General features: G+C 43.6%; 1 protein-coding gene across 1 annotated transcript in view; it reads right to left on the bottom strand.

Moving 5' to 3' along the window:
• Positions 1 to 4,236: 4,236 nt before the first annotated feature.
• LOC126471201 (agrin-like) overlaps positions 4,237 to 13,315 on the bottom strand; it is a 186,225-nt gene continuing 177,146 nt past the window's right edge. Inside the window, exon 4 of the mRNA XM_050099314.1 lies at positions 4,237 to 4,415. Within this exon, the coding sequence (XP_049955271.1) occupies positions 4,237 to 4,415 (179 nt within the window). The remainder of the gene's footprint in view (positions 4,416 to 13,315) is intronic.

The raw sequence follows: 13,315 nt of genomic DNA, 5'->3' as shown, positions 1-13,315 counted from the left end.
CGATCCCTGAGTTAACACATGGGGACGTTTGCAAGACAACAACCATCTGCACGAACAGTTCGACGACGTTTGCAGCAGCATGGACTTTCAGCTCGGAGGCCATGCCTGCGGTTACCCTTGACGCTGCATCACAGACATTAGCGCCTGCGATAATGTACTCAACGACGAACCTGGATGCACGAATGGCCAAACGTCATTTTTTTCGGATGAATCCAGGATCTGTTTACAGGATCATGATGGTCGCATCCGTGTTTGGCGACATCGCGGTGAACGCACATTGGAAGCGTGTATTCGTCATCGCCATACTGGCGTATCACCCGGCGTGATGGTATGGGGTGCCATTGGTTACACGTCGCGGTCACCTCTTGTTCGCACTGACGGCACTTTGAACAGTGGACGTTACATTTCAGGTGTGCTACGACCCGTGGCTCTACCCTTCATTCGATCCATGTGAAACCCTACATTTCAGCAGGATAATGCACGACCGCATGTTGCACGTCCTGTACGGGACTTTCTGGATACAGTAAATGTTCGACTGCTGCCCTGGCCAGCACGTTCTCCATATCTCTCACCAATTGAAAACGTCTGGTGAATGGTGACCGAGTAACTGGCTCGTCACAATACGCCAGTCACTACTCTTGATGAACTGTGGTATCTTGTTGAAGCTTCATGGGCAGCTGTACCTGTACACGCCATCCCAGCTCTGTATGACTCAATGCCCAGGCGTATCAAGGCTGTTATTACGGCCAGAGGTGGTTGTTCTTGGTAGTGATTTCTCTTGATCTATGCACCCAAATTGCTTGAAAATGTAATCAAATGTCAGTTCTAGTATAATATATTTGTCCAATGAATACCCGTTTATCATCTGAATTTCTTCTTGGTGTAGCAATTTTAATGGCCAGTAATGTATGTTCTATGTAGTAAGTAGAGCCATCGCTTTGCACCTAAAAACCTAAAGATGTCTGTTATACTGGAACGCCAAGTAAACAGAAGTTTTCACGTCTAGTTTCTGTAACCTTACTGTTTTCTAGCCAATTATGAGGCCAGCTAGATTATTTTTAATAAATTTTCCTACGATGTGTATTGCGGGTTCGCTGAATTCTTTGCAAGTGGTCGAAACAGTTCTATCTAAATTCTCAAACGCATTGTAGCAAACACGAATGTCGTTTTTTTATATAATGTTAATATAATACGCGTATATCAGAAAGTAGAAGCATTTCTTTCATACTAAGCTTTCCTCGCACTAAGTTGTATACCATCAGAATATTGTTTTTAATATTCACTGAGGCATACTTTTTTTCCTTTTTCAATCAATGTTTGATCTATATTTAGAAAGGCCATATAATGTTAAATAGCGTCAAGTGCTTGGTTGATAGTTCCACACACTTGTCAGCCACTAAGTCTCTGTCCTCCTTCTGGGAGGAAGCTATTGGTAAAATTTACAAACATGTCGCACTATACTCCAGGTTAACGAATGAGTATTCAGTAACTTTTTACACAATTTACATTGCGAGAATCCTATCAAGTTTTTTCAAGCTACCTCATAAACATACGACTTCTTTTCTCCTGCTGGACTTGGCCTCTGTTTCTTGACTAGTAAATATTTGCGAATTCTTAATTTCTCCTCAGTCTTCTCTAAGTATGGTTTGTTCATTTTGCTGCTCCCTACCTCAACAAATACATACGTGGATAGTCACGTTGGACTGATAGTGCAGCCTATTGTCAGGTGCGACAGACTGAACTTGTATCCTGGAACTTGCCAGTCTTGCTGAAGCCTAATTTCGCCAGCTTTAACCCCTGTGCTTTAGTACAAATGTACTCCTGTGTTATCGTTGCGTCAGATGGACAGCTCTACTGGTTGTGGCAGAGATAGGGGCAGGCAGGCTGGAAGAAGATTTTCCACACCTCTGGCCGCTTGAGGCCTGGCTCAGCAAGCGTGTTCCATTATGTCTTCCGGATCCCGCACGACCACAATCGGCTTTGGACGGAGATTTGCAATTCCGTTACCAACCCAAAAACGCCGGTAGGGGGGTACCGTTATGTCATATATAACATTTGGGACAAAGCTACTGTAACGTTCAGAAATAGTTTTGATACTCAAATAGCTCATGTAGTGAAGGACAAAGACAGCGACTTTCACAAACATATATCGTTTTATAACAAAGGCAATAATAAAACAGTAATGCTCCTCTGGAGACCGCAAAAGAACAGCAGTGTTCAGATTGATATGCAGACTGGGATTTGAGGTGAGTGTCTGGAAGTCAATGTGACCAGCCAGCACCTGTGATAGGTACCGTCTGCAAGAGCATTCTTCAGAAAGCTGCTGCAAAATTACTAACTGACAATTCCCGACAAATAAAAGCATGTATGAGGGCTATTAACTATAAAATGTACGTAACAACACTGTGGGTGCGTTTGAAGCCCTTGTTCGAAAACAATCGCCAGAGGCTGAATACTACTATGCCACTGTTTCATGAGCCGAAGGATTATCATGGAGCAGAATCACTCCCTCCGTGAGCAGCCCGGGCAGTTTGGTCTCGATGGACTTGCTTAGGCTACGGTGTGTCTCACAGTACACGTCGCTGTTAATAGTTTATTCGTGCTCAGGCAATTCGGTAAGTATCAGACCACGCACGTCAAGAAAGACGGTGAGCATTACCTTGACCACTAACGGCACAGCATTCATATTTTTAGGGGAGGTGACGACCCAAGCTTCGTGTCCCTAGATGCCTCACTACGTTATCCCAAAGCGGCATATGCAGATTTTTCCGTATATATATCTCTCTACGTTATCCCAAGGCGGCATACGCAGATTTCAACCGGTTTGGTTGTTACGTCTCTTCTTACCTCTTCGTTTAAACACTCCTTACACTTTACCAATGACGCAACCTCGTAAAATTTCGATCGTATTGTTAGAAGTGCAATGAATGAAATCTGTCAGAACGTATAGATAATTACAAATGGGTCAAATGGCTCTGAGCACTATGGGACTCAACTGCTGTGGTCACAAGTCCCCTAGAACTTAGAACTACTTAAACCTAACTAACCTAAGGACAGCACACAACACCCAGCCATCACGAGGCAGAGAAAATCCCTGACCCCGCCGGGAATCGAACCCGGGAACCCGGGCGTGGGAAGCGAGAACGCTACCGCACGACCACGAGATGCGGGCAGATAATTACAGGGAGACCACTTCCATAGTCCGCATATTTCGCTGTGCAGAGAAACAACTTATTTATGCAGTGTAGGTTTACTACGAAGAGCCACTTCAGCAAAGCGTCGTGGTTGCCTGCGAAACGCTTTGGGCGTGTCTGAAGGAGTGTGAGTGCATGATTCTACGAGTGCATGCGTGTGTGGAAATAAGCGAAGAACGTTTTCTACACTTGTTAGAATTTATGGCTAGAGGACAGTTACTAAAATGTTAGTTGTACTGGATAAGATGATTTCGCCCAGTCCATTTCTGATAACACAGCCGTAAGAGATACTGCACGCAATGTGGCGCAGTGGGTAGTCTCTGGCTGACGTGCTGCGGATAGCTAGATCAAACTGCACTACCATAAATTATTTGTTATTTAGTATTTATCACTTCTGGAAGGCTCTTGAAATTTCTTGTGTTTGTAATGCATACATGTCATGGAATATTCGATATCTGTAATAAGAGCATCACTTTCTCTCAAGAAGCAGAATTTATTTTCTATTTGTACGCAGATGCTCGCATTAAAGGGACTTTCAGTGCCTAGTTTTGCAATTCATTGACTACCAGACTGTTGGATTTGCACTTTATTGTGGTTACGAAGGCCATCCACGTGTACTCCTTACCATACAAGCGGAAAAATGGTTTAAAGAAGGATTTAGGCAAAAGGTTAGAGTAAAAGAAATACGAATTAATCTCTACAGAATTATATATCACAAAAAATTGATTCTCAAAATATGATGAGGTTGTTTTGAAAGTGGAATGTTATAATACGCCATGTCCTCATACATATATATATCTCATGGAGACCACGAGGATACTAAGATATCTAATATGTAGAGAAATGTACAAAAATTCTAGCTTCACGTGTAATACCTGTAAACTAATTGGAAGTATGTTCTCCAGGTATCTGTGGAATTTGATATTTAAAATGAGAAATAGAAGTTCAACATGCTGATATTTCAATTAGCATATTATGAATGACTTTTGGGAAGAATGAAAGAGTCAGACTGACGGTCACAACGGGCAGTCAGACAGGGATCTTATAGCCAGGTGAACTGTGAGACAACATAATTACCGATTCGTTTGCAGCCACACTTGTCGCTGTCATCTTCTGTCCCTGGTGGTGGACAGCCATTGTCTGCAGGTGTCTCACCGTCCGGGCAGCATCCGAATGGCGATGTTTGGCAGGCGGGAGCATTAACCATCTGCCGATCCTCCTCTGCAGACAGTACAAGCAATCTGTCAATTACCCTGAATCTCGAGTAATTTGAGTGAGTGTCAGTGATGTGAAGGAGGGCATATAAATATAGATAAAGACATAAGGCCCATATCCCGATTTTTCAGTGATATCTGATTCTTATCCTCTCTGGGAACCAGTCACAGGAAGGGCACCACAGGGTTCGATTGCGAGACCACACCTACCATAATTACATTCAAATGATTCCCTTCTTCTATGGTTTCTTGTTCGTCGATGGACATGTCATAACCAAATCCAAAAGATATGCAGTAACAGATAGAACGATAAGTCAAATTTCTAGTGTCATAACTCTTTCTTTTTTTATTCCAGGAGTCCCATTTACCTTGAGAATCCAAAATAACATTTTGTCCAGAAGAAAAATTCGAAATGTTTCAAGCGATTATTGTATACCAATAAAGCAATATAAACAGCAATGTATCTCTTTTATATAACACCCAAATTTGTTATTTAGTTTTCTTCTACCTCCCTTCAATACCTGTTCAAAAACTTGTTTAAGTACACAGTTCACGTCAACAGACGCAATTAAAAACTTAAAATAAAACCGACTTTGTCTCACCCGTTGTAGCACATAGTGTCGGTATCGGGGTTTACGTAACTAGTTAACTTACTGGATATGACAGTAAATAAATGTACACGCAAGGAAAATGCACACCAGTCACTCAGTCACGTGTACGTCTGCTAAATTTCATTCTCCATATATGAGTATCATTTCTGCGTTGGCGTACACTGTACTCACACAAACCTCCATATATAGACTGTTGACTGAATGACCTGCGTGCATTTTCCTTGTGTATTCATTTATTTAGTGACAATTGCTCTAGCAAGTGAACCAGTCACTTCAGCTTACACTACGCCGGATGCCTGTATTGTATGCTGGTACAGGAAAGTCATAGTCAGTTTTGTATCACGTTTTCAGTAATATCATTGTTACGTTAATTCTACCCTATGACACTTTAATGGTCAGATCTTGAGGAAAAAATGTGGATTACCGAATAAAAAAGTAGGGTGCTGCTTAAAGGAACGTACTGGTGCTGTTCATATAATTGTAAGGCACTCTTGATGAATGGTACACCCTGCATGTAGACAGTCAACAGACTTAGAAGCTCAGCTCTGTTTCAGACGTAATGCAAGTTCCATAATACCAGTGGAACACAATGCAAAAGTTTTAAGTGAACGAACACATCAATAATAATTCAAATATTTTGTATCTTTTAAGAATATTCGGATATAAATTTGCATCTGAATACAACGTGCTAGTTACGCAACGATACGGACTTGAAACTGGTGAAATATTGATCTAAGCTAGCTGTCACATAAATATGCTATTGAGGTGGTGAATTAATGGTAAAATTTTAAATTTCCACAAAGATATGGAATCTCTCCTGACGAAGCAATAGTGTGAACTATATTAAGGGCCTTTATTTTATAATATCCCGCTTCAGTGTCGCTATGATTGACGAGCATCTAGACAAGTGCGCTTAATCAACTGAAAGCGTCTTGGAGTTGTGATAAACTGACAGGCAACAGCTTCCCTTAGAAATGTTCCTCTGATATGATGTGCTACTCAAGTATTTTCTAGAAATCTGGGTTCAACGTTTCAAGACCTTTTGTATTATCATAAGGGGGCCTCAGTAAGTGATGTTAGCGCAACTGGCTGCTGGAAGAAATATAGATCTGCCCGTTCTGCTTTCAAATCATGTCATTTTGTCTTTTCTAATTTCCCGCCAATGAGTCGCACTGCTACAACAGATCACCTTTCTTCTGAAAGTAGAAATAACAATCATCATGGTCCATCCGTTGCGAGGTATAATCGATATTTAGTAAATAGTTATGACGAAATGACCATTTTTTATCGATACATTTATGAACGTATCATGGTGAAGCCACACCGAGGTAACCTTCTTAAAATAATGAGTGTTATTTCAAAATACGTGCACGTCTCTATATACACTCCTGGAAATGGAAAAAAGAACACATTGACACTGGTGTGTCAGACCCACCATGCTTGCTCCGGACACTGCGAGAGGGCTGTACAAGCAATGATCACACGCACGGCACAGCGGACACACCAGGAACCGCGGTGTTGGCCGTCGAATGGCGCTAGCTGCGCAGCATTTGTGCACCACCGCCGTCAGTGTCAGCCAGTTTGCCGTGGCATACGGAGCTCCATCGCAGTCTTTAACACTGGTAGCATGCCGCGACAGCGTGGACGTGAACCGTATGTGCAGTTGACGGACTTTGACCGAGAGCGTATAGTGGGCATGCGGGAGGCCGGGTGGACGTACCGCCGAATTGCTCAACACGTGGGGCGTGAGGTCTCCACAGTACATCGATGTTGTCGCCAATGGTCGGCGGAAGGTGCACATGCCCGTCGACCTGGGACCGGACCGCAGCGACGCACGGATGCAAGCCAAGACCGTAGGATCCTACGCAGTGCCGTAGGGGACCGCACCGCCACTTCCCAGCAAATTAGGGACACTGTTGCTGCTGGGGTATCAGCGAGGACCATTCGCAACCGTCTCCATGAAGCTGGGCTACGGTCCCGCACACCGTTAGGCCGTCTTCCGCTCACGCCCCAACATCGTGCAGCCCGCCTCCAGTGGTGTTGCGACAGGCGTGAATGGAGGGACGAATGGAGACGTGTCGTCTTCAGCGATGAGAGTCGCTTCTGCCTTGGTGCCAATGATGGTCGTATGCGTGTTTGGCGCCGTGCAGGTGAGCGCCACAATCAGGACTGCATACGACCGAGGCACACAGCGCCAACACCCGGCAACATGGTGTGGGGAGCGATCTCCTACATCCAAACCGTCATCGATCCCATCGTTCTACCATTCCTAGACCGGCAAGGGAACTTGCTGTTCCAACAGGACAATGCACGTCCGCATGTATCCCGTGCCACCCAACGTGCTCTAGAAGGTGTAAGTCAACTACCCTGGCCAGCAAGATCTCCGGATCTGTCCCCCATTGAGCATGTTTGGGACTGGATGAAGCGTCGTCTCACGTGGTCTGCACGTCCAGCACGAACGCTGGTCCAACTGAGGCGCCAGGTGGAAATGGCATGGCAAGCCGTTCCACAGGACTACATCCAGCATCTCTACGATCGTCTCCATGGGAGAATAGCAGCCTGCATTGCTGCGAAAGGTGGATATACACTGTACTAGTGCCGACATTGTGCATGCTCTGTAGCCTGTGTCTATGTGCCTGTGGTTCTGTCAGTGTGATCATGTGATGTATCTGACCCCAGGAATGTGTCAATAAAGTTTCCCCTTCCTGGGACAACGAATTCACGGTGTTCTTATTTCAATTTCCTGGAGTGTAGAAAAAAAAGTTGTATTCACTAAGGTGCCTTACATGCCTTGAATAGCGCGCAGTTGTTTAGATCTTGTATGGTGTTGAATAAGGCATCACATATTCGCTTGACAGTCGCGGGTTCGCGACCTATGCGGTTGCGAAGAGCGTACAGGCAGAGAACCTAGTGAGGTCAACATCTGCGCTTTGTTATATTTGGTGTCATATTATAGCTAAGACCACTACACAGGTCATATTCCGCTGACTTCAGTATCAACAGTAAATTATCTTCAACGCCATTCTGGATATCGCATCCAGGTAAGTGCCAATGCCATGGAGGGGGAAGGGGAAGGGGAGGAGACGAAAAGGGTTTGGCTTCTGCCCCACCGCCACATAAAAAATAATGATGTACTACATGTAAGATTTCTCACAATTTGCAAGCACAATCAGGCATCACATGCAAGTAACAGTTAAAGACCAACGCCTAACATCTGATGACTAACGCATAATACCGAATGAATAGCCCCTAACACGTAACGCCTAACGCGTAACCGAACACAAGACATTCTTTGTAAGCACTCCACTCTATGACCACCTTTCACAGCTAGATATGTTACTCACAAGCTGCAACACTCATTAAATTGATATTCTCCGTAAGCCAACCACTGTATGATCATCGTCCATTGATATAAATGACAAACAGTGTCCGCAAAATGTATTAAAATGACATAAAAAATAAAGACACCTTGATTTTTTCTGTAGGCACATCCACTTAACATTCTTATTTGCTGATCACATGATTAACATGGTAGTAGATACTATGCAGTTTGTAAGGCTTGAGATATAGATGCAGGATTCCATCTGCAACGTACTCCATATGTCTTTACCAGGAGTACGGAGGTGGGGATGCAGAGACACCCGTATACATTAATATCTTCATGTATAGCTGATCTCTGCATTCTTAGGTGTATTGTCATGGAGATAATGACTATCATACAGGTAAGAAAAGGAGGTCGCCATGCTTTGGGCAACATCGTCTCTATTAATTTTCCAGATTACTATAACTACTCAATGCTTTGCAAGATAAGCTGACCAAAATAACACGTGGAAGTCTGTCGACATGTGTCAGAGCCATTCGGAGAGATTCCTACAGCCTGGCAATTGCATGCAAGTTCAGTTCCCCACTTTTCGAGCAATTTTGATATAATAATTTTATTACGTGTGCGTCATCATTTGCTTTTCAGTATGAAGTGCCGCTAGCGGCAGCAACCAGCTTGGATGAAGAAAGCTATAGGTATGTATTACAGCATTTCATCTCTTATTATTATTTTTATTATTCGTAAAATAAAAAGCAATCACCTTCAGTCGCAGTGGTGATTTTATTTCAGTGCAGGATGCATTTCGAGCTCTGAGGACTGATCTTCAAGTGATTTGACAGTGTACATCGATTAATTATCCAGATTTAGGTTAATTGTGGTCCTGGTAAGACTACAATAGTGTACTGCAAAGCGGGCACATTGTACATATAAGCGTAAGAAACTAATAGATATCGAAAAATAAATCATTGCTTCCAGTGGTGGATTCATGGTTTCTGAAGCACAGTATGAGTAAACATACTTATGTACATAATACACTTTTTGATCTAAGCATCACAAGTCAAAGAATTTCAAATGTAAGGATGCTGCATTTTTACAAATACACATATATTATTATTTAAAAGGAGATGAACAGCCATTGTATTATTAGTTATACAGGATATTATCCACAAAACTAATACTTGTGGATGTGTCAAATGTGGATTATGTCATCAAATGGTTTCTTATTAAATATTTATATCTTCAGGAAAAAAAAATAATTTTTAAAGTTACTGAAAAAACTGTGGCTGCTAAACTCTGTTTATTCATTCAACATGCTTTCAGAAGATTTCACTTAGTGTAAGAATATTTCTACTTGTTCTAGTACGGCAAGTTTCATACCATGGTTTTCTGTATGGAGTGCAGTTAGGCTGTTGTTGAGCTCTCTTAGCCTGTGTCAGTCAAGTTACATGTGGTTGGCTATTGCGCATTTGTTAGTGTGTTTGAGTCTAAAAGTATGAATGTGTTCTTTACATCGTGTGTGGAAAATTCTTTCTGTTTTGCCTATATAAAATGCGGGGAAGCTGTTACATTGTAATTTATGTATTCCATTATTTTCTCTTACTGATGTGTTTGTGTTTACTATTTGTGGTAAGTGGTGTCCACATTTATGGTTTGTGGAGAATGACATTTTAATAACAGCGTTTATAAATAAGTTAGAAATTTTTTGTGATACTGTGCCTAAATAGGGAATGCTTTGGAAGAAATGTGTTGTGTCAGTTGTTATTCTTTTAGTGCTTCTATTAATGTATTTTGTTGGATAGTTTGTCGATTCATTTTTGGAATTACACATTATTGCTGCAATAGCTTAGATCATACCAAATTCTTGGGTTAATGCCTTAGATCCGAAAGGTAATGTGTGTGCCCTGGTCAACATGGACCTAAATACAGCATATTTGTGTGTGTTAGGATACTGTGATAATATATGTATTGTAATACCCATGTAGGTTGGTTTCCTGTAAAAGTAAAAATTATGTCCATGTTGTTCATTAACAATTGTGAGATGTAAGAAACTTATGGATCGGTTTGTTTCCCAATGAGCTGTGAACTTGATTTTATTGTGGAATGAACTTCATAATTTATGAAGCTCATCATACCATTGTACCAGGAACAAAGTTAACCTACATCTGGATAGATAATAGATGTAGGTTCTCAAAGCACTTGAAGATCAGCCTCCATGGCTCGAAATGCATCATGTATTAAGATAAAATCACGATTGTGACTGAAGGCAGTTGTTCTTTATTTTACGAAAGTTATGCAGTCACGGATGGAACACTGACAGAAGAAGATAAAAATGAATTATTGTTACTACTGTCGTTATTTATGTATATCGTTATACTTAGCGCCTTGTTATTATTATTGTTAGGGGCTAGGACATGCAGGATGTCTTCCTGACACGATGTCATCTGATTATACCACAGTGCAGCCACAGCGGTCGTGTCCCACAAGAATACTGTTTTTCACCAATACATATAACCGCAACCGCCAGTGGCTTTCAGCGCATTAATGTGGCCAGTACTTAAAACAAACTTTGAAGTCGTTATAGGCATACATTCTGCTCATCGTGTCGGTGCTACAGTGCGGTATTTATGGGTTGAGTAGGACTATTTACCCAGCCTCAATTAACTTCTGGGGATGTGCACATTTACACACAACATTTTTGAGTGTTTTGAGTAAGTATGATTTATACTGTGAGCTAGAATATGCGGTAGGTAGCCGAACTAGCTGATGTCCATATGGAAGGATGGTGTACTATGACTGTCGAGTACTTACACAACAACAGTATAAGCCCAAGAGGAACAATGCACCAGTACCTGAATTCTCCATGTACCAAAGTGTGCAAAAGTGTCGATGTCATCAAGTTTGGAGAGTCGGAGCTTATGAACAATAGTTCAATGTACTTTTTCACATCATTGGATTCGATGTAATGCAGGCTGAATTTGAGGTTTATGGAAGATGGCAGTTAGCAAAATCCTGTGCTACAAAGCAATGATCGTAAATAAACGATTGTTGTTATTTTCTCACACCCAACTTTGTCATTTAATCATAGACCTGTGTACCAGCAGTTAACAAATTTACTTCTTAATGATTAGCACCAAGGCATACACACACACACACAAACACACACACACACAAACACACACACACACACACACACACACACACACACACACACACACACATATATATATATATATATATATATATATATATATATATATATATATATATACTCCTGGAAATTGAAATAAGAACACCATGAATTCATTGTCCCAGAAAGGGGAAACTTTATTGACACATTCCTGGGGTCAGATACATCACATGATCACACTGACAGAACCACAGGCACATAGACACAGGCAACAGAGAATGCACAATGTCGGCACTAGTACAGTGTATATCCACCTTTCGCAGCAATGCAGGCAGCTATTCTCCCATGGAGACGATCGTAGAGATTCTGGATGTAGTCCTGTGGAACGGCTTGCCATGCCATTTCCACCTGGCGCCTCAGTTGGACCAGCGTTCTTGCTGGACGTGCAGACCGCGTGAGACGACGCTTCATCCAGTCCCAAACATGCTCAATGGGGGACAGATCCGGAGATCTTGCTGGCCAGGGTAGTTGACTTACACCTTCTAGAGCACGTTGGGTGGCACGGGATACATGCAGACGTGCATTGTCCAGTTGGAACAGCAAGTTCCCTTGCCGGTCTAGGAATGGTAGAACGATGGGTTCGATGACGGTTTGGATGTACCGTGCACTATTCAGTGTCCCCTCGACGATCACCAGTGGTGTACGGCCAGTGTAGGAGATCGCTCCCCACACCATGATGCCGGGTGTTGGCCCTGTGTGCCTCGGTCGTATGCAGTCCTGATTGTGGCGCTCACATGCACGGCGCAAAACACGCATACGACCATCATTGGCACCAAGGCAGAAGCGACTCTCATCGCTGAAGACGACACGTCTCCATTCGTCCCTCCATTCACGCCTGTCGCGACACCACTGGAGGCGGGCTGCACGATGTTGGGGCGTGAGCGGAAGACGGCCTAACGGTGTGCGGGACCGTAGCCCAGCTTCATGGAGACGGTTGCGAATGGTCCTCGCCGATACCCCAGGAGCAAAAGTGTCCCTAATTTGCTGGGAAGTGGCGGTGCGGTCCCCTACGGCACTGTGTAGGATCAAAATGGCTCTGAGCACTATGGGGCTGCGTAGGATCCTATGGTCTTGGCGTGCATCCGTGCGTCGCTGCGGTCCGGTCCCAGGTCGACGGGCACGTGCACGTTCCGCCGACCACTGGCGACAACATCGATGTACTGTGGAGACCTCACGCCCCACGTGTTGAGCAATTCGGCGGTACGTCCACCCGGCCTCCCGCATGCCCAATATACGCCCTCGCTCAAAGTCCGTCAACTGCACATACGGTTCACGTCCACGCTGTCGCGGCATGCTACCAGTGTTAAAGAGTGCGATGGAGCTCCGTATGCCACGGCAAACTGGCTGACACTGACGGCGGTGGTGCACAAATGCTGCGCAGCTAGCGCCATTCGACGGCCAACACCGCGGTTCCTCGTGTGTCCGCTGTGCCGTGCGTGTGATCATTGCTTGTACAGCCCTCTCGCAGTGTCCGGAGCAAGTATGGTGGGTCTGACACACCGGTGTCAATGTGTTCTTTTTTCCATTTCCAGGAGTGTATATATATATATATATATACACTCTTGCTGTTTAAAGATACACTGCTACTATTCGGCCGGCCGCAGTGGCCGAGCGGTTCTAGGCCTTCAGTCTGGAACCGCGCGACCGCTACGGTCGCAGGTTCGACTCCTGCCTCGGGCATGGATGTGTGTGATGTCCTTAGGTTAGTTAGGTTTAAGTAGTTCTAAGTTCTAGGGGACTGATGACCTTAGATGTTAAGTCCCATAGTGCTCAGAGCCATTTTTTTT

This window comes from Schistocerca serialis, chromosome 3, assembly GCF_023864345.2.
Source record: "Schistocerca serialis cubense isolate TAMUIC-IGC-003099 chromosome 3, iqSchSeri2.2, whole genome shotgun sequence".
Classification (NCBI taxonomy): domain Eukaryota; kingdom Metazoa; phylum Arthropoda; class Insecta; order Orthoptera; family Acrididae; genus Schistocerca; species Schistocerca serialis.
This window is presented reverse-complemented; position numbering and strand designations above follow the sequence as displayed.